The sequence below is a fragment of the Carcharhinus amblyrhynchos genome, chromosome 10 (genome assembly GCF_965287045.1).
Source record: "Carcharhinus amblyrhynchos chromosome 10, sCarAmb.v2.hapA, whole genome shotgun sequence".
Classification (NCBI taxonomy): domain Eukaryota; kingdom Metazoa; phylum Chordata; class Chondrichthyes; order Carcharhiniformes; family Carcharhinidae; genus Carcharhinus; species Carcharhinus amblyrhynchos.
The window spans coordinates 69835512-69858751 of NC_137333.1; the positions used below are offsets into that span (position 1 = coordinate 69835512).

Consider the following 23240-nt stretch of genomic DNA (forward strand, 5'->3'; position numbering starts at 1 on the left):
AAGAAGGATGGTTTACACCTTAATAGGATTGAGACTAATGTCCTTACAGGAAGGTTTGCTAATGCTGATGGAGAGGGTTTAAATTAAATTGGCAGAGAGAGAGGAACTTGACGGGAAATTCAGAGTGGAGAGAAGAGAAGTTGCCTTTGGGAAGTAGAGAAATACATCAGAGACTGGTATCAAGGTAAATAGAATAGTTAGAGTTTAATAGCTATAGTAACTGATCAGAGGACCCCAAAGGGGAATTGTTAAAAAGTTAAATGTACATGTATGTGAATACATAGTGTGAGGTTAATTGGCGAGCTATAGGGATAAGTTGACAAATGGAACTATGATATTATTGACATAACAAAGACCTGACTCAAAGAAGAGCAGAACTGGCCATTAATATTCCTGGGTGCAAGGTATTTAAGAGGCACAGGAAAGGAAGAAAAGGGAAGGGGGTGATAATATTGATTAAAGATGGTATTACAGTACTGAAGATAGAGAATGTTCTAGCGGGCCAAGGATGAAATCTCTGAGAAGTAAGGAATAAAGAAGGTGCAATAGCATTGACTGGTATAGTGTATAGACAACCAACTAATGGAAGGTATGTAGCAAAATAAGTTTGCAAAGAAAATTCAGAGGTGCAAAAATTATAGAGTAATTATAATGGGAGACTTCAAGCATCCGAATATAGATTGGAACAGGGGTAGTGGAAAGGGACAGGAACGGTGAAAGTTCCTAAATTATGTTCAAGATAATTTTCTGCACCAGTATGTTACTAGTCCAGCAAAGGGACAGGCACTGTTAGATATGGTTCCAGGGAATGAGTTGGCCCAGGTACATCAAATAACAGTGGGTAGAGCATTTGGGGGATAGTGATCATTGTATTATCAGGTTTAGGTTGGCCATAGAAAAGAATTAGGGGCAAACCAGAGCAAGAAGAATTAATTGGGAAAAAGCCAACTTCAATAAGATGAGAATGCATCTAAGTTGAGTGAATTGGAATCAAAGTTGGTGGCTGAACAATGGGCTACCTTCAGAGACAGTATTGCGGGCAATGTCAAGTATATTCCTTTGAAGGGCAAAGGTAGGACAAATAAATCTAGAACACCATGTATGAAGGGAGACAGAAGTGAAGATGAAAAGGAAATAGATATATGACTGATGTCATACATTGCCAGAGGGGAAGTGAAATAACTAACAAGCAATGAGGGAGCATGAAAAAGACTAGCAGTTAACATAAGTGAATCCCATGATCTTCTATAAACATGGAAATAATAAAAGGTTGGTAAAAGAAAAAGTTAGGCTGATTAGGAACAAAATGGGAGGCTATCACATGAAGGCAGGAGAAATAGCGGAGGTACTATCAAGTACTTTCCATCTGTCTTTACAAAAAAAGAGAATGTAAGAGAGGAAGTAACTGGCACATGTGAGGAATTTGCAGTTGAGGTGGAGGAGCTATTAGAAGGGCTATCTTTTCTTAAAGTTGATAAGGTACCAAGACCAGATGAGATGCATCCAAAAATACTGAGGGAGGTGACAGCGGAAATTTCAGAGGCTCTAGCGATCATCGAGTCTACCTTACACAGGATGGTGCCAGAGGATTGGAGAATTACATGTGTTATCCCCCATTCAGAAAGGGGACAAAAATAATACTGACAATTATAGTCTAATCAGATTGACTACAGTGGTAGGGAAATTTCTGGAAACTTTAGTTAGAAACAAAATCTATAGTCACTTAAGTCCTAGAATGGACTTTAAACATTAACTTGCTTTCTCTGTCCACAGGCAGCACCAGACCTGCTGAGTTTATCCAACATTTTCTGTTTTTATTACTGCACATTATTTCTGAGAAACCATTCTTTTGAGAAACTATTCTCTTAAGAACTAAAAGGCACAAATTCAAAATAAAGGACAAAAGTGATGTGAGGAAAGAAGTTTCACCCAGAGGTTGGTTGGAGTTTGAAACAAAGCATAGTGAAGGCAGGTTCACTTGAATATTTTACAGAAATAATGTGCAAGGTTACAGGGATAAGGCAGGGGAATGGGATTAGGTAGAATGCTCTTTCAGCAAGTCAATGCAGACTCAATGGGCTGAATGGACTCCTGCATTTAAAGGATTCTGTGATTCTATGTATGTAGAAGGAGAAAATTGATGGAATGTTTGTAATCACAAACAGTCCAGATAGATTCTGATAAATGTGATTTTTGACTACCTTGTTAACAAATTATATGAATGCACTGTGTACAGCACAGAGTTCTTATTTTGATGTGTTCATTGTCTGGTTTGTATGTGTAGCATTTTGCAGGAATCTGCCAGAATTGATCAATATCAGGTAAGTAGGGAGAAGATCATACTGATATAAATCAAGTTTGGAAAGTTTTTCGTGTGTCCATTACTTGTCATGTGGTGGTAACATGAATGGTTATTGTACTTTCCTGAAACCCAATGCAATACTAGCATCTTATCGTCTGTTTGGGCATGTAATAGCCCTCAGGATTCCACTTGAGTTCAACAACTTTAGACTATGACCTTTCTCCTCCATCCTTTGTTCTTGTTTTAGGCTGCTACGTCTGAGTATTTTCCTCATATGAGAAATAGTTCCATTTCTGATTGGTACTGAATTTGCTCATCTCAGTGACAACAGAAATCTAAATACTACAGCCAGTAATATTGTACCCATCCAATAGAGTAAAAAGCCAAGATCCCAGCTGTTAACTGTTATACGTGTGGATATTGGAATTTGACGTAGTTAAACATAGAACACTACAGCACAAACAGGCCCTTCGGCCCACGAGTTGCGCCGATCACATCAACACCTACCAACCTACAGACCTATCTATAACCCTCAATCTCATTAAACCCCATATACTCATCCAGAAGTCTTTTAAAAGACCCCAGCGAGTTCGCCTCCACCACCACTGACGGCAGCCGATTCCATTCACTCACCACCCTCTGAGTGAAAAACTTACCCCTAACATCACTTCTGAACTTCCCTCCTTGCACCTTAAATCTGTGTCCTCTCGTAGCAACCATTTCAACCTGGGGAAATAGCCTCTGAGAGTCCACCCTATCTATTCCTCTCAACATTTTGTAAACTTCTATCAGGTCGCCTCTCAACCTTCGTCTCTCCAGGGAAAAGAGTCCCAGCTCCCTCAACCTAACTTCATAAGGCATGCCTCCCAGTCCAGGCAACATCCTTGTAAATCTCCTCTGTACCCTCTTAATAGCTTCTACATCTTTCCTATAGTGAGGCGACCAGAACTGCGCACAATACTCTAAATGAGGCCTGACAAGGGTCTTATAAAGTTGCAGCATTACCTCCCGACTCCTAAACTCAATCCCTCGATTAATGAAGGCCAGTACACCATACGCCTTCTTGACCACCTCCTCCACCTGCGAGGCCGATTTGAGAGTCCTGTGGACCCGGACCCCTAGATCCTTCTGCTCTTCAACACTACTCAGACTTCTGCATTTGTTGTTGCATTTCCCACTGTTGCATAGCCTACTGTCACCAATTAACTGATTCATGTATGAAGAATAATCGTTGAGGCAAGCTACTAAAGTGTTCTGAGTACAGTATCCAACTCAAGTCAGTATGTTTAGGAAGGGCAGAAAATTGGGTGTTTGGAGGCACTGGCAGCATGGAAATCCTAAATGGTTAATACATGTGCACATTTTGATTGAGAAAAAGAAACCTTTTCACTTGGGACTGAGTTCCAATCAGGTTAGGGGCTATTAACATGTAAAAAGAAATGTTTTACCCAATCAATGTATGCCACAAGCTTTTAAACAAAATATAAACTTTGTCAGTGAAAGAAATGAAACAAAGAAATATTATGAAGTTAACACCATTAGCTTAACCCACATATATTAGGCCCTTAGGTTTAGTTCTTATTTACCCCAGAATTCTCTTTTATATGTTACAATACCTTAAAGTAAGTTACTTCTGTAGGGAACAATGATAAATATTCCACAGTTCTCTACCACTCTGGGTGAGACTAATTTCCTCCACTCTAGCTATTCTCACAGGTAAAGTTTTCACTTACCATCTCTCGACTGTTGTTGCCTCAGTCTCTTCTGGTTATTTTTTCAGTACTTCTAAGCTAATCTGCTAGCTGCTTTATTTTGCCACAAGACTGAGGACCACAATAGATTCTTCCACTAGTTTCAAAGTAGGCAATCCTCCAGCTTCTTTTCCTCACAAATTAAAGCTGAGATTAAGAGTCAACCATGTACTGCATGGTAAAGGATGAAGTTAGTTTTTACTTTGCTTACAGAGCAAGCCTACCTAACTGTCCTTTACTTTGGCTATCTCTTAGTGAGCTGCAAACCACACCAGGTCCATACTGCAAATACTGAGCTTCAATGGGTCTGCATCCCTTGATACAACCTAAGCCACTTTCAGTCTGCCCAGAATTTTTGACTTACAAATTTCTGGTTCAGCTTTTGTTTCCTTATGTGTTTCCTTTTGCAGTTTCTGTTTTCCATTCTGTTTTGGAAGTAGAGATTCCACAACATGGGCCCAGACATTCAAGTGTAATAGGCTCTGAGCTTTGTTTTAATTGCATTTATCCCATTTTCTATAATTAAGAATTCCAAAGACGAAATGTTATATTCTAAAACACATGAACCATGAATGAGATATTTGCAGCAACTGTTAGCTTTACTGTGGCTGTAGAAGGTCAAAATAGCAAAAAAAAACTTTGGTCTTCAGCTGTTTAGTCCATTGTCAGCCAACAACCGTGTTGAATCCACTTCTGACAGCAATTTGTTTTGTACTGCTGAATGAAGAGCTCCTCAGATGCCAGTAACTTCAGATAGTATTACTAGGCTTTGCTTATACCTACACAGCTAGCTTCAGAGGTGATGTTTGTAGAAAAATGAATGTGTTTGATAATGCATCTATTGGTATTTTGACATTTGAGCTTGGAGACAGGTAAAAACATTGACTAATGAAAAGATTCCAGAAGGTTACAGAACTTTGCATTACATCAAATGTTCCCTTATGCTAATCATACTTTTGTAATCTTTTATTTATTAATGAAACCTATTATTGTAAGTGAACAATAACTGATTTACATTTTAAAAATGTGCTTTAGCTTTCAGAAACTAAAAGATCCAGGAGTATTTATTAATATTACAAAGAACCAAGGAACTTTCTTGAAACAAAAATTGCGGCAAAAGAAAGCTAGACTTTTTCAGAGAAAAAAGGAAAACACGGAGAAAGCACTAAGAAGCAAACATTGTGAAATACCTTGGACAAAGGTCTTTATGTGGCAAAATATGGTAATTCTTTTAAAATGCTTCATGATCAGTTTGTTAAACTGCTCCCCCGCCATCCCCTCAAGTGCCGATTTTGTCTCCTTTCTCTTCCAGTGTTAGAGTATAGGAATGGAATTTTCTGTGCGTTTATATTCAAAAAGAAGGCACTTGTGATATAAAGAACGAAGAAAAGTACAGCACAGGAACAAGTCTTTCATCCCTGCAAACCTGCACCAATCATGATGCCTGCCTAAACTAAAACCGTATGCACTTAGAGTCCATATCCTTCCATTTACATCCTATTTATGTATTCATCTAGTTGCCCTTAAATGTCGCTATCGTACTTGTTCCCCAGGCAGTGCGTTCCAAACATTCATCACTCTGTATATAAAAAAAACTAGCCTCACACATCTCTAAATTTTTCCCCAAGCACCTTAAACCTATGTCCCCTAGTATTTGACTTTTCTGCCGATGCATATGACTATCCATTCTGTCCCTGCTACTCATAATCTTGTAGACCTCTGTCAAGTCACCCCCTCAACCTCCATTGTTTGTTCTCACCGGAACAGAGTTTATCCACCTTCTCCTCATGGCTAATACCCTCCAGATCAGGCAACATCCTGGTAAACTTCTTCTGTACCATCCACATCCTTCTGGTAATGTGGCAATCAGAATTGTACACATATTCTAAATGAGGCCTATTTAGGGTTCTGTGCAGCCACAGCATCACCTGCCAATTTTTATACTCAGTGCCCTGACCAATGAAGGCAAGCATGCCATATGCTTTCTTGACTATCTTATCCACCTGCATTGCCACTTTCAGTGATCAGCAGACATGTATGCCCAGATCTCTCTGCCTGTCGATACTCCTAAGAGTTCTACTATTTACTGTAAAATTCCTACATGCAGTGGACCTTCCAAAATACATTATCTCATACTTGTCCGGATTAAACTCCATTTGCCATTTCTTCACCCAAATCTCCAATCAGTCTGTATCTTGCTGTATCTCTGATGATCCTCTTCACTATCCACAACTCAAGCAATTTTTGTGTCATTTGCGAACTTACTAATCAGACCAGCTACATTCTCCTCCAAACCATTTATATATACTACGAACAACAAAGGTCCCAGAACTGATCCCTGTGGAACACCACTAGTCACAACCTCCCCCTCTACTGCTACCCTTTGCCTTCTATGGCCAAGCCAGTTCTCCTCTGATCCCGTGTGACTTCATCTTTCGTATCAGTCTACCACAAGGTACTTTGTCAAAGGCTTTAGTGAAGCCCATGTATACAACATTCACTGCCTTTCCCTTATCTATCATCCTTATCACTTTCTCGAAAAATTCTAAGTTAGTGAGGCACGATCTCCCCTTCACAAAACCATGCCATCACTAATAAGTCCATTTGTTTCCAAATGTGAGTAAATTCTGTCCCTAAGAATCCTTTCCAATAATTTCCCTACCTTTGACATAAGGCTCACCGGCCTATAAATTCTATAATATAATCCCTGTCATTGTATAAGCTCAAGGAAACTCAGATGCAAGTGTATTATACATATCATTATGCTACACCTGAAATAGCTTGCTTTTTATGATAAAGAAGCCACATGGACTCAAAATGTTAACTCCGTTCTCTCTCCACAGATGCTTTGATTTTGATTTGACTCAGTATTGTCTCATGTATTGGGATACAGTGAAATAAATTGTTTCTTATGTGCTACACAGATAAATGCATACTGTTCATAGATACATAGAGGAGAAGGAGAGGGTGCAGAATGCAGTGTTACAGTCATAGCTAGGGTGTAGAGAAAGATCATCTTAATATGAGGTAGGACCATTCAATAGTCTGATGGCAGCAGGGAAGAAGCTGTTCTTGTGTTGGTTGGTACATGATCTCAGACTTTTGTATCTTTCCCGATGGAAGAAGGTGGAAGAGAGTATGTCTAGAGTGCATGGAGTCCTTGATTATGCTGTCTGCTTTTTCGAGACAATGGGAAGTGTGGATGAACTCAATGGATGGGAGGCTGGTTTGCGTGATGGACTGGGCTACGTTCACAAGCCTTTGTAGTTTCTTGCGGTCTAGGTTAGAGCAGGCGCCATACCAAGCTGTGATACATCTGATGCTTCCAGACCTGCTGAGTTTTTCCAACATTTTTTTTGTTTATATTGTTGCTTTTTTGTGACTTTTGGTCTCTGCACTCAATTGGATTGCAGCTTATTAGACTGGCTCCATCACCAAGAGTCATGTATGCAGATTTCCTACAATTACATTAAGATTAAATTTTTAAATGGAGCAGGGAACATTAATCCTTATGGTGTTTGTCTCCTAATTTTACTGACGATTAATTTCTGGACTAATCATCAATAATATGAAGTATCTAAAATTCCCTAGATGAATAATCTTTCTGAATAAGCTCTATTATCACAACCACCCCTTCGACCTTGCCATCTCATTTTTTTTATAATCTTAGTCCCAGTTAAGGCCATTTCTGATTACTTCCTTGTATTTGTTATCACTTATATTCTGCTGTGTCCACTTCTGGAAAGTAAATCCTCCAATATGTCATAGTGGCATTTTCAATTTCTTCGCTGTCCAGCCTCTGGTCATCCGTTCACCATGTTATTTCAGCAGCTGTTAATTTACTCATTCACTTTCTCAGCACCCCTTTTTTGATGTCTATGACCTTGTTCTTTTACACCCTGGCTTTTCTACCTTATACAGCCCGTACCTTTGCTCCCTTAAGTCCAAAGGGTACAGACTTCAACAAAGATGGAACACAGTTTATTTAGCCATTCCTCATTGACAAAGTTGGACCATATCAAGTACCATAGTATCCCACTCTCCTCTGCCAAAACTGCTCATTGCTTATGGATTGAATGCAAAGATGACATGGCCTCTTCCTCCGACATCACTATCTCCAAAAAAATACTGGGAAGACCTGAAGCCATTGTCTTTGGCTCCTGTCACATTCCATTGCTCAAACACCAATTCCATCCCCTTTACAGTCCCTGTCTGAAGCAAAGCCAGATAACTCAAAATCTGAGCTTATGAATAAACAAACATGCGAATTTAGAAGCAGAGGTATGCCATTCAACCCCTCTGCCATTTAATGATAAGGGCTGATTTATTTGTTTTTTGAATTCCGTTTTCCCGTTTACCCCCAATAATCTTTGATTCCTTTGTCTAACAAGAATACAAATTTTGCATGCATTGTCTTGTGATGCTATTCCAAATTATTACTTTTATTCGAGGCAAGCCTACCTAACTGTCCTTTACTTTGGCTATCTCTTACTGAGCTGCAAACCACACCAGGTCTATACTGCAAATACTGAGCTTCAATTCTCTGTTGACATTTGTAAAATCAAATTCACTTTCCTATGAATAACAGCAAATTACTGCGGATGCTGGGATCGGAAACCAAAAGAGAAAATGCTGGAAAATCACAAGTTTGACAGTATATGTAAGGACAGAAAAGAGCTGATGTTTCCAGTCCAGACAACCTTTTGTCAAAGCTAACAACTTTGACACAAAGGGTTGTCTGGACTTGAAACATCAGCTCTTTTCTCTCCCTACAGATGCTGCCAGATCTGAGATTTTCCAACATTTTCTATTTTAGTTTCACTTTCCCATTACTGGTGGAAATGATAGGTTTTTCCTCTTGGAGATCGCCAGCTGTTTGCTCATTATTTTACCTTCACCCAGCTTAGTTCACAGTTTGGTGTCTGCAGTTTAGCAGTCAATGAGCTATTTGTTCATCGTCACAAGAAGCCTGAGTTCCATGTATTTTTGGTGTATTTCGCTCATCATCACGAGAAGCCCAAATGATGTGCATTTTTGGCAGTGGTTTGGCAGCCAATGACAATTGACTTTGAGACTCTAGAATCAATCTGTCGATTGCGATTGATTATTTGGAGACCACTGTTCCTTTTTAAATACCTATAGAAACTCTTGCCTCTTTTTACATTTCTAGCTAGCTTCCTTTCATGTTCCTCACCTCATACAAGCAAATTTCTTTTGCCTAATTAATCTTAGTAATTCTCTGTAATTCTTAAATCCTGACCAATCATCTAACCTGCCACTTACCTTTGCACAGTTATATACTTTTTCCTTGAGATTGATGCCTTCCTTCACAACTTTAGTTAACCACAGATAGTGGGTCCTCTTGGAATTTTTCTTTATGGTAGGAGTTCTGTGTATTCTGAAATCCCCCCCTTATGTCTACCACTGCTTCTCTATTGATGTGTCCCCTAGTCTGGTATCCCAATTCATTTCAGTTAGCTGAGCTTTCATCCCCATATAGTTGCCTTTTTTAAGTTTAAAGAATTAGCCTCAGACCCACTCTTCTCCTTTTCAAACTGGATGTAAAATTGGAGGTGTGCCTTTATTCTAAGATCATTAACTAATCCTGTCACATTATACAATACAAAGTCTAATATGACCTGCTCACTGGTTGGTTACAGAATATGCTGCTCTAAATAACTTATCTCAAGCATTCTATGAGCCCCTCTTGTGAGCCATCACCAATCTGATTTTTTTCCAAATTTATGTAAATTAAAATCACCCTTTTTTTTGCCATGCCTTTATCACAAGCACACAATAGAACAAAGAAAATTATAGCGCAGGAACAAGGCCTTCGGCCCTCCAAGCCTGCTCTGATCATGCTACCCGACATAACTAAAACCCTCTTCCCTTCCAGGGACCATATCCCGCTAGTCCCATCCTATTCATGTATTTGTCAAGACGCCCCTTAAAAGTCACTATCATATCTACTTTCACTACCTCCCCAACAACAAATTCCAGGCACCCATCACCCTCCGTGTAAAAAAAAATCTGCCTCGTACATCTCCTTTAAACCTTGCCCCTCATACCTTAAACCTGTGCTCCCTAGTAATTGACTCTTCCACCCTGGGAAAAAGCTTCTGACTATCCACTCTGTCCATGCCCCTCATAATCTTGTAGACTTCTATCAGGCCACCCCTCAACCTCTGTCGTTGAATATTTCTCCTTGTATACTTTGTTCTAGCATATGATTGTTGCTAGGAAACTTATAGACACTCCCACTAGTGACTACATTCCCCTACTATTCCTCATCTCCACTCAAACTAATTCACCGTCATAACCTCCTGAACCAAGGTCATCTCTAACTAGTGTACCAACCCCATCCTTGATTAACAGTGCTACCCCTCCACCTTTTACCTAGTTCCCTATTCTTGTTAAATGTTATATATTTCTCAACATTCAGGACCCAATCCATGTCATCATGCAGCCATGTCTCTGTAATAACTGTAATATTGTATTTAATTACTTCAGTGTGCACTATCAATTGGTTTACTTTGTTGTGAATGCTAATTGCATTCAGAAATAACACTTTTAGTTTTGCCTTATGTTTGTAACATCTAATCTTGGTTGCGGGTTTATTCTTAGTTTTGTTCTTTGTCCCTTCCTGCATCCTCTAGCCTTCATTTCCTGTATTACTATTTTGCTCCTTGCATTGACCTAACTGTTAATTTGCTACATCTAACTTAATTTAATCCCAATTCCCCCACCTCTTGTTTAGCTTAAAGCCCTCTCTTTTTTCCCTAGTTACATGGTTTGCTAGAACATTGGTCCCAGCAAGGTTCAGGGCAATGGGTGTGCGGCATAGCCTCTGGACTCATGCTCTTAGCTGCACTGAACAGTGTCTAATGCTCACAATCCATATCCAAATACAGCAGGACATGGATAATATCAATACTTGCACTGTCAAATCATATTCTTGCCACACAACTGCCAGACAATAACCATCTCCAACAAGAGACAACATAGCCATTAGTCCTTGACATTCAATGACACTACCATTGCTGAATCCCCCACAATCACTATACTTGGGGTTCGCTTTGACCAGGAACTGAACTGAACTAACCGTATATAAATATGACTAGAAATCATGTAGCTAATAACTTGCCACCTGACTCCCCAAAGCCAGTCCACCATCTACAAGACGCCAGTCAGGAGTGTGTTGGAATACTCTTCACTTACATGGATGACTGCAGTTCCAACAGCACCGAAGAAGCTCAACAGCATCCAGGACAAAGCAGCCCACTTCATTACTACGCTTTTCACAAACATTCAATTTATTCACCACCAACAAACGGTGGCAGAAATGTATACCATCTAGATGTACTGCAGGAACTCACCAAGGTTCCTTAGACAATATATTCCAAATCCACACTACTATAATTTAGGAAGGCAAGGGCAGCAGATACCTGGAAACATCACCACTTAGAAATTTCACCATCCTGACTTGGAACTATATTGCTGTTCCTTCACTGTCACTGGGTCAAAATCCAGGAATTTGTCCCCCACCCCACAAACAGCACTGTGGGTGTATTTAGAGTCATAGAGGTTTACAGGATGGAAACAGGCCTGTTTCCATCCTGTAAACCTCTATGACTCTATTGTCTATGCCGCTCTCTTTTTTTAACCAGTAAGCTAGTTCCAATTGCCTACCTTTGGCCCATATCCCTCTATACCCATTTTACCCATGTAACAGTCTAAATGCTTTTTAAAAGACAAAATTGTACCCACTTCTATTACTACCCACGGCAGCTTGTTCCTGACACTCACCACCCTCTGTGTGAAAAAATTGCCCCTCTGCACCCATTTGTATCTCTATCTCTCCCCTCTCACCTTAAACCTATGCCTTCTAATTTTAGATTCCCTTACCTTTGGGAAAAAGATATTGACTATCTAGCTGATCTATGCCCCTCATTTTTTTCGACCTCTAGAATCACCCCTAAGCCTCACATGTTCCAGGGGAAAAAGTCCTAGTCTATTCAGCCTTTCCTTATAACTCAAACCATGAAGTCCTGGTAGCATCTTAGTAAATCTTTTCTGCACTTTTTCTAGTTTAATAATATATTTTCTATAGAAGGGTGACCAGAACTGTACACAATATTCCAAGTGTGGCTTTGCCAATGTCTTGAACAACTTCAACCAGACGTCCCAACTCCTGTATTCCATATTCTGACCAATGAAGCCAAGCATGCCGAATGCCTTCTTCACCACTCTGTCCGCCTGTGACTCCACTTTCAAGGAGCAATGAACCTATACCCCTAGATCTTTGTTCTATAATTCTCCCCAACACCCTGCAATTAACTGAGTAAATCCTGCCCTGGTTCAATCTTCCATAATGCATCACCTCGCATTTATCTAAATTAAAATCCATCTGCCATTTATCAGCCCACTGGCCCAATTGGTCAAGATCCTAGATAACCATTGTCACTATCCACTATGCCACCAATCTTGGTGTCATCTGCAAACTTACTAACTATGCCTCATAAATTCTCATCCAAATCATTACTATAAATGACAAATAATGATGAACCCACTTACAGCTCAGGGACTGCAGCAGTTCAAGAAGGCAGCTCACTACCACCTTCTTAAGGGCAACTAGGGATGGACAATAAATGCTGGTCTAGCCAGCAACGCCCACATCCCATAAGTTAATTTTCTAAAACTATCTCTTACTCCCACTACATTCCCTTTTGCTCTGCCCACTTGAATAGTTTCCTGTAACATGGTCATTTAGATCACTCACACTGCAGCCCTCACTCTCACCCAAACAAGCAGAAAAGACCTCAAACGTATTGAAAAATTGTAGAGGGTGCAGCCCCTTATACTCCTGGTCCTTTCTTCCCTCCCTCACGGTCATGCTTTTCTGTCCCTCGTGATTAACCAGAACAGAAAGCCCCATCCTAATAGGTGTGACCATCTCCTGGAACAAAGTTTTCAGGTAACTGTCCCCTTCTGATATGTCGCAGTGTCTGCAACTCAGCCTCCAGCTCAAACCCTGAGCTGATGTTCCTTGAGCTACAAACACTTAACTGCAGTTGCATTTGCCATAGATCACCATGGTGCTCAAAAGCTCACATGTCGTACAATTGCAGTACATCACCTGCCCTGCCATCTTTATTGTGTAATAATTTGTTTTAGTTAAATTATAATTCATAAACCTTTATGCTCCCAAAAGCTGATTTAATGCTAGTGAACGTTACTAATACTAATAACACTTTAAAATTACCAATATATCATCTAAGTATTTAAAGATAAATGAACAAAATACACACTAATGAATCTCTTATCTGTTTCCCAGTTACACCCTTTTTATCTTTTGGAGAATGCAGTAGGCTCACAGACTGATCTACCAACTGTCTAAGCTCTTGGACCTCTCCAGTTACTTACCAGTTACTGATTAACCTACTTTTGCTGTACTAATGTGTAATTCACGTTACTGGGGGTGGGGGAAAAAGAGTTGAAGAAAAGAGCACTTTCTCTTATGCCTTCACTGAAACTCAGCAAGTTTTACTTCTTGCAGCAAGCCTTAACTAAAACACCTTGCTCCCCCTATGCATTGAATTCCCTGAGCTGAGCTTACATCTCCAGATTCTATCAAAGACCACCTATTTCCACTTCCATTATATACCCTGCATCTGCTGCTCATTTATTCTTTTGTTACATCCACACTGATTTTTATGACAGCCTCCCACATTTCACTTTCATAAACGCAAGCTCATGCAAAACTCTGCCCACGTGGTCACTGACTGACGTGTACATTCAGTCCACAAATGCTTCAAAATTAAATTCTGTTGCACAACATACAAACCTCTTAAAAACTCTGACCTCTCATGCACTCTCTCCGCTATTCTGTAGATATAAGTGTTATATTCATTGTTGTTGCTTATATAATTTAATAATTATTTTATGTATTTTTGCAGAATGGCTACTGGAATTTTACGTCTGACCTTGGATTTTTGTTGGAAATCAATGTGGAATATCTAACTAATACTTTTCTGATAAAAAGAGGCATTAAATCTCTAGGTAATGTACATTTTAATCTCTGGTAGTGCATTAGTCCAGATGCAAACTACAGCAAGTAGCAGTAATTACTGCTAAAAATATTGTGTAGCATTAAGTTAGTTGAATTTGGTGAAGTTGGAGGTAAAATGACTGAGTTTGACTGGTTGGGGAAATTGAAGGAGAGAGATTATGTTATCCAATGAACCAGAATTATCCACTCGTCATATTTATTTATATGATTCTATTTGAGTTCTGGCCTTGCTCTTTTACTATGTTAGTATTTCTCCTAAATGTTGTAGATGAATGCAAAGTGTTAATCCATATTTGATTTGATTTATGATTGTCACATGTTAACATACAGTGAAAAGTATTGTTTCTTACGCGCTATACGGACAAAGCATACCGTTCATAGGGAAGGAAATAAGCGAATACGGAATGTAGCGTTACAGTCATAGGTAAGGTGTAGAGAACTATCAACTTAATGCAAGATAAGTCCATTCAAAAGTTTGACAGCAGCAGGGAAGAAGCTGTTCTTGAGTCGGTTGGTACGTGACCTCAGACTTTTGTATCTTCTTCCCAACAGAAGAAGGTGGAAGAGAGAATGCCTGGGATGCATAGGGTCCTTATTATGCTGGCTACATTGCCGACGCAGTGGGAAGTGTGGACGGAGTCAGTGAATGGGAGGCTGGTTTGCATATTGGATTGGGCTACATTCACAATCTTGTAGTTTCTTGCAGTCTTGGGCAGAGTAGGAGCCATACCAAGCTCTGATACAACCAGAAGGAATGCTTTTGTGATGCATCTGTAAAAGTTGGTGAGAGTCGTAGCTGACATGCCAAATTTCCTTAGTCTTCTGAGAAAGTAGAGGCCTTGGTGTGCTTTCTTAACTATAGCGTTGACATGGGGGGGAACCAGGACAGGTTGCTGGTGATCTGGACACCCAAAAACATGAAGCTCTCGACCATTTCAACTTCGTCCCTGTTTTTGTGGACAGGGGCATGTTTTCCTTTACACTTCCTGAAGTCGATGACAATCTCCTTTGTTTTGTTGACATTGAGGGAGAGGTTATTGTTACCGCACCAATTCACCAGATTCTCTATCTCATTCCTGTACTCTGTCTCACTATATGTCTGAAGTTGCTTGATAGTGTCATACTTTGGCATGAATACAAAGTGCACAGAGGAAATAGAGTATCAACAGCCAAGGTGTTCCATGCATCACACATTGTGGGATGATGTTTCAACTTTCCTTGCCTTTAAACTATCTTGTTATTGTGGACCTGAAAGTCCATTGCTTGGAAAATCTGTTTTGTGGGGCATGCTAAATCTTGATACTTGGTGTTTTCCACAGAAAAATAGATTGCTCCTTGCAAACAGTGCTTACATTTGATGAATCTGTCATATTGCTGTCAGTTTGAACAGAAGGCTAGGTTTGGTGGAGACCTCCAACATTTGACACATTAAAGTTTTAATTTTCAGTCAGTAATCAAGCTTGCTACAGACCATATGTACATGAACAAAAGTAAACATTCTATATTTATGACCAACATGTTAACCTAGATGGCCACGCATGCTACATAAATGCCTGAGGAAAGAAACTCTTAAACATGTTAATTGAATCTAATTAAAATAAGCAGCGACCCACAACATATTTACAGTCAAATTAGAAACTGTTTCTTATGAGGTCAGTGCAGGATCGATCGGCTGAATGGCCACCTTCTGTACTGTTTGATTCTATGAAATACAGCATTCTGGTTATTCTTTCCCCAAAGACTTCAACAGAATCAAAATTTCTCACCTCTGGAAAAAGCTACATAAAGCTATCCAGGTGTAAAAACAGGTCTAGGAATGTAAATACAAATTTTGTCGAGATTCAGTCCCTGTGATATAGTCATAGAATATGAAAATATAATTGAAAACAATTTTCTCGAGTTGAAAAGGCAGGTTTACATCTGATGGCCTCAAGTTATTTGAGGAACAAACACTAATTCTTTGAACTCTCCGTGTTACAATCTCATCATCAATCAAAAACAGCATCCTAACTACCAAATCATAAGTACCAATAAACAAAATAACAAAAAATTCTTACAAATCAAGCATTTTTTCAAAAGCATTTTTAATGTACAAAATCATATCGTACTAATGTATATTGGCCCATAAATTTCTGGCTCCCCAGCATAGGATTTGAGGGGCACCCCAAAGTTGCATTGGGGAATTCCTCTCAGAAGTTCCTAGGTAAGGATTTACACGGCAGTTGTCCAGAAGCACTGTCTTCCCCTGGACAATTGTGCTGCACAGAGAAGCATCCAACAAAGTGATTTAAATTGCTAACTTCGAATGGCTCTGCACATTTTACACACAGTTAGTCTAAAAGAGTTAGAAGAAATAAAAGCACTTCTAATTTCAGCATAGTTATTTTAAACACCCAGACTGAGCCCCACTCTCCATCCCAATGAACTCACCACCAACAACCCAACCTGTGAACGAATCCCCAGACACCCCCACTCTCTCTCACTTTCTCTTTCCAAAACCACCCCCCACAACAGCCAGCAGAGGTTTGAACAAAGCTTTCCAGAACCAGTCAGTGTGTTGTAAACCCTTGTCTTTCCAACGGGTCAGGACTTTACACCACTAGTTGGAATTTATGGCCCATTGTATACATCTGTTAAACTTGCATCTGAATTTTGTAAACAGACAGCAAAACAAACATTATTATAAATGTTTACATGTGTCTAATCTCAGTGCATTTAATTGATTACTTTTTTGTTTTGGTTTGGAGCAGAATTTTGTTGATGATTTATAAGTATTTTTCATTGTCAAATGATGTACTTTCAAGGGAAATTACATTTTGTATTTAAATTGCTGTAATTTCTCTGCATATTGATTTGTTTGACACAGCTTGCATTAAAATCCGAATTTTCAATAACAACTTTGAAATGGTAAATTGTGAAGTAAGCATCGACTAGAAAATATTTATCCTTTGAAAGGTCACCGAGCAGCTGAAGAGATTGTATCGCTGATCGCTACATTTCTGATCCTACAGTTGATTCGTTTCACTGAACAGTTGAAAGGGATTAAGCTCACATCCCTCCTTTGTCTCGACCAGACATTGGATTCAAGGTTTGTTCAAAGTCTAAATTGGTTGTTATTGGAGCAATTGTAGTATTATGAATACAGTTTTTCAAGCATTAGAGAACAGAATTTGTTATAATTACAAGTGCACAGATTGCAAATGTCTGTGGTGTAACACTTGTAGCATTACTGTGATACAGTCCAAAGATATACAGGTTAGGTGGATTGGCCATATTAAATTGCCCTTTAGTGTCCCAAGATATGTACATTAGGGAGATTAGTGGAGTTACAAGAATAGGCTCTGGGTGGGATGCTCTGTCAGAGAGTCAGTGCAAATCTGATGGGTTGAATGGTCACCTTCTGCACTGTAAGGATTCTATGATATAAAACATTTCTACAAAAAACCTTTTCCACTTGCACCCATACCACATTTCTAAATTGTTTGTGGATTTATCATTACACAGTCTCGGTCAGGTTTGTCCAATACCTGGCTGATACCAGACCTGCCCCACTGTACGTCTTTATCATGGCCCATGGACCTGATATTTAAAGTTCCTGTAAGCAGAGTGGAAGATTCAGCAAGGAGCCATTCCTCCTACAATCACAAGCCATTTCTTTCCCACGTTTGCTGCTGATATCAGCAACATATGTGAGAGGGAAATAGTCTTTGACTGGAGGAGCAGTGTGCAGGAAGGTTCTCAGGATGGAGGGGAGAAAGTGGTTGCTGGGGTGAGGGAGGAGGAGGGAAAGAGAGGCAGCCAATATGTGTAAGTGAGTGAATGAGAAAACAAACCTTAATTGATTAAAAAGATAATTTTTACACAAGGTGAATTGGTGCATTGTGTTTTTATTCAATGTATTACTTTACAACTTTCATTGTTATCGTTGCCTCTTCGCAGGACGTCTGGCTGGCAAGTAAAACAAGTCAAAAAAGCCATAGCCTGGGCAAGAAATACGGACAGAAAGTATCCAGCAATTTGTAGTCGCCTGCAGCTAGGAAGAGACTGGGAATCAGCTACTCGTCAACTGTTGCAGATTGATTCTCTCATAAAAGGCTCACCACTTCAGCAGTTGTTTAACCAAGAGTAGAAGTACAGAATGATGAACTAAATAATAATAGTTTAATACTACTGGAAGCAGGAACTGTCCACTATACCCTGGGCATTGTAGTTTTCAGCAATTGAAATCCAGTTTAACAAGTCATTTAATTAATTCCACAGCATTTAAATATGGTAAAATATCTTATACTAAAACGTAGGTGGTTAAGCATACTTCTAAATTTTCTAGAGGTAGAAATGATACAAGTAAGTTTGTTTATGATCTGAAATATTAACCTTTTTTGCTGTCTTGCTATTTGGCTGGAATTTCCCTCGGGAGGGGGAAGTGGGTAGGAGGGTGGATGGGACATAGTTAATCCTTGTGATTTTTCACAGTGCCCTTTTCCCCTTTAATTTAATTGGCCTGGAGACAAGTTCACCATCAGATTAAGGACACCAGGTAGGCTCATGATGCTGGAGGGCAAATCAGGGATCTCCAAGCATGAAATAAACAGCAGGCCAAGTTGGAAGGTAAGAGAGAGGCATCTCTGGATCGAGTTAACCTCTCTCCAACTTCTTCAAAAATAACTTAAAACTGATTCCTGCATCCACTCCAATAATATTGAAGGCTGGGGACCTGTCTATAGTACAGCCTCTAAATCTGTCACTGGGCTCTGCCTTCCGGCATCTAAACTGGCCCCCACTCTGCTGAAACCTGATGCCTACTGGAAAATATATAGAAACGTAGCAGATAGGAGCAGGAGGAGGCCATTTGGCTCTTCGAGCCTGTTCTGCCATTCATTACGATCATGGCTGATCATCCAATTCAAAAGCCTAATCCTGCTTTTTCCCCATAACCTTTGATCACATTTGCCCCAAGTTCTATATCCAGCTGCCTTTTGAATACATTCAATGTTTTAGCATCAACTATTTCCTTGGTAATAAATTCCACAAGCTCACCACTCTTTGGGTGAAATGTTTCCTCACCTCTGTCCTAAATGGTCTACCCTAAATCCTCAGATTATGACCCCTGGTTCTGAATTCCCCCACCATTGGGAATATCCTCCCTGCATCTACCCTGTGTAGTCCTGCTAGAATTTTAAGTTTCTACAGGATCACTCCCTCATTCGCCTGAACTCCAACAAAAACAATCCTAACCTAGTCAATCTCTTCTCGTACATTAGCCCTGCCATCCCCGGAATCAGCCTGGTAAACCTTTGCTGCGCTCACTTGAGAGCAAGAACATCCTTCCTCAGAAAAGGAGACCAAAACTGCACACAATACTCTAGGTGTGGCCTCACCAAAGCCCTGTACAATTGCAACAGTAAGAAGTCTCACAACGCCAGGTTAAAGTCCAACAGGTTTATTTGGCAGCACAAACTTTTGGAGCACTACCCCTTCATCACGTGAGTCATTGCAATACATCCCTGCTCCTATACTCGAAAGCTCTCACAATGAATGCCAACATGCCATTTGTCGCCTTTACTACCTACTGCACCTGCATGCTTGCCTTCAGTGACTGGTGCACAAGGACACCCAGGTCCCGCTGCACACTCCCCTCACCCAATTTACAGCCATTCCAGTAGTAATCTGCCTGCTTGTTTTTGCTTCCAAAGTGAATAACCTCGCATTTATCCAAATCTTAGACAGCCTCTTTTCAATTGGCCTGAAGTAGATCTTATTGAGCCAGATTGGCTTTGTGCTGCGTGCAAATGGGTAGTCCTGATGTCCCTCCCCACCCCTGTTAAAATTCCACAGCCTCAAAAGTGGCTCAGAAGTGGAACAGATCTGGGCAGCTGGTACTCCAGCCAAAAGGCCTGTTTTTAGCTCCAACATCCCATTGATCTCTGGGGCTGAAATCCAACCAGTTGAGTTCATTTAAAATGTAACTTTGTTGATTTTTAATGTAAAAAAAACTAACATTAAATGAATTTTCCTTTTTCATGGATTATGCGCTTTCTTTGTTTAAACTGAATTTGTATTTCTCCAGAATGATGGGCAAGAAGTCTAATTTCACTTCCAGTCATAAAATTCTTGTGGATAATATGTTAAGATTTCAGAAAGCTAACTTGATTGAGTTTAATGAAGTAACAGGATTGATGAGAACAATGCAGTTGACATGTACATGGACTTTCAAAAGGTGTTTGATATAATCCCATATAATGGATATGTTGCAAGTCAAAAGGTAGACAAAAGTAGTGAACTGCTGTTTTTTAAGACTGGACAGAAGTATAGAATGCTCTCCCCAAGGAGTTGGCATTGAATTTACTGCTGTTTTTGATATTATTAATGCTCTGGACTTGGATATAAATGCATGGGGTACAGGGATAGAATGGGGAGTGGGCCTAGGAAAGATGCTCTTTTAAGAGAGTTCATGCAGATTCATTGGATTGAATGGCCTTCTCTGCACTGTAGGGGTTCTACGAGCATAGGAAACTTAGAGTCATAGAGATTTACAGCATGCAAACAGGCCCATTGGCCTAATTTGTCCATGCTGCCCTTTTTTTTAAAACCCCTAAGCTAATGCCAATTACTTGCATTTGGCCCATATCCCTCTATACCCATTGTACCCATGTAACTATCTAAATGCTTTTTAAAAGATAAAATTGTACCCACCTCTACTACAACTTCTATTAGCTTGTTCTAGACACTCATCACCCTCAGTGTGAAAAAATTACCCCTCTAGACACTTTTGTATCTCTCCCTTCTCACCTTAAATCTATGCCCTCTAGTTTAGACTCCCCTACCTTTGGGAAGAGATATTGCCTATCTACTTTGGCTATGCCCCTCATTATTTTATAGACCTCTATAAGGTCACCCCTCAGCCTCCTACACTCCAGAGAAAAAAGTGCCGGTCTATTCAGCCTCTCCTTATAACTCAATCAATTGAGTCCTGGTAGTATCCCAGTAAATCTTTTCTGTGCTCTTTCTAGTTTAATAATATCCTTTCTATAATTGTGACCAGAATTGCACACAGTATTCCAGGTGTGGCCTTATCAATGTCTTGTACAACTTCAACAAGACATCCCAACTTCTATATTCAATGTTCTGACCGATAAAAGCAAGCATGCCGAATGCCACCTTCACCACTCTGTCCACCTGTGACTCCACTTTCAAGGAGTTATGAACATGTTCCCTTAGATCTCTTTGTTCTGTAACTCTCCCCAACGCCCTACCATTAACTGAGTAAGTCCTGTCCTGGTTCAATCTACCAAAGTGCATCACCTCGCATTTGTCTAAGTTAAACTCCATCTGCTAATCGTCAGCCCACTGACCCAATTGATCAAGATCCTGTTGCAATTGGAGATAATTTTCTTCATTGTCCACTATGCCACCAATCTTGGTGTCATCTGCAAACTTACTAAGCGTGCCTCCTATATCCTCATCCAAATCATTAATATAAATGACAAATAACAGTGGGCCCAGCACTGATCCCCAAGGCACAGCACTGGTCATAGGCTTCCAGTTTGAAAAACAACTCTGTACAAGAAGCCAATTTTGTATCCATTTAGATACCTCATCCTGGATCCCAGAAGATTTAACTTTATGCAACAACCTTCCATGCAGTACCTTATCAACGGCCTTGCTAAAATCCATGAAGACAACTTAATTTCAAAATTTGCTGATGACACAAAGCTTAGAAATGTAGTTAATAATATGGATGATATTAGCAGACTTCAGGGCGACATAGCTAGGCTTGTGAAATTGAATGTGCAGAAGTTGAAAAAAATTTAAGAGTATAAACTAAATTATGAAATTTTAAAGGAATGCAGGAACAGATATACCTGGGGTTCACATATACAAATATTTGAAGGTAATGGTACAGGTCATTAAGGTTATCAAAAGTACATGGGATTTTTGACCTTATAGATACTTGGGGGCCAACTTTTCCTCTCCCGGTGGAGGCAAGAATGGGGTCTGGGAACATCGGAACAACATAGAAAATAGAAGTAGACCATTCGGCCACTCATGTTTTTTTTAATATCAAAAATGATTTATCCAAGCATTGACCCTCGGGACACCACTGTCTACTATCCTACTAACCATTTATCATGACCCTCTGCTTATTGTCCTTAAGCTACTTTTTTAAAATCCAAGCTGGCACTGATCATTGAATGCCATGAGCCAGTTTTGTAAACCAGCTTGTTATGTGGTATTTTGTCAAACACTTCAAAATCCATAAGAAAACATCTGCAGCAAACACCTTCATCAAACTTCTCTGCTAATTCATCAAAAAATTAGATTATTGAAAGTGATCTATTTTTCATAAATATGTACTGGTTCCGCTTAATTAGCTCAAACCTCTCCAAATACCTGTTGATTTTATTTCCATATAAGAAGTCTCACAACACCAGGTTAAAGTCCAACAGATTTATTTGGTAGCAAATGCCACCTCCATCAGGTTTGTGGGAGTTCTGTTTACAAACAGGGCATATAAAGAGACAAACTCAATTTACAAAATAATGGTTGGAATGCAATTCTTTACAGGTCATCAAGTCTTAAAGGTACAGGCAATATGAGTGGAGAGAGCATTAAGCACAAGTTAAAGAGATGTGTATTATCTCCAGACAGAACAGTTAGTGAGATTTTGCAAGCCCAGGCAAGTTGTGGAGGTTGCAGATAGTGTGACATGAACTCAAAATCCCGGTTGAGGCTGTCCTTGTGTGCGGAACTTGGCTATCAGTCTCTGCTCAGCGACTCTGAGCTGTCGTGTGTCGAGAAGGCCGCCTTGGAGAACGCTTACCCAAAGATCAGAGGCCGAATGCCCATGACCACAGAAGTGTTTGCCTACAGGAAGAGAACAGTCTTGCCTGATGATTGTCGAGTGGTGTTCATTCATTGTCATAGCGTCTGCGTGGTCTCCCCAGTGTACCATGCCTCGGGACATCCTTTCCTGCAGCATCACAGATAGACAATGTTGGCCGAGTTGCAAGAGTGTGTACCATGTACCTGGTGGATGGTATTCTTACGTGAGATGATGGCATCCGTGTCTATGATCTGGCATATCTTGTAGAGGTTGCTGTGGCAGGGTTGTGTGATG

The 23240-nt window shown here is 39.9% G+C and overlaps 1 protein-coding gene across 4 annotated transcripts in view; it reads left to right on the plus strand.

Annotated features, from left to right (window-relative positions):
* The window catches only part of parp4 (poly (ADP-ribose) polymerase family, member 4), a 107949-nt gene extending 87806 nt beyond the window's left edge, over positions 1-20143 (plus strand). For all 4 annotated transcript variants that reach the window (XM_080197295.1, XM_080197297.1, XM_080197296.1 and 1 more), the window contains 4 exons: positions 5089-5275; positions 14010-14112; positions 17078-17210; positions 18062-20143. In XM_080197295.1, coding sequence (XP_080053421.1) covers positions 5089-5275; positions 14010-14112; positions 17078-17210; positions 18062-18251 — 613 coding nt within the window. In that variant the 3' untranslated portion in view covers positions 18252-20143. The remainder of the gene's footprint in view (positions 1-5088; positions 5276-14009; positions 14113-17077; positions 17211-18061) is intronic.
* Positions 20144-23240: the final 3097 nt, after the last annotated feature.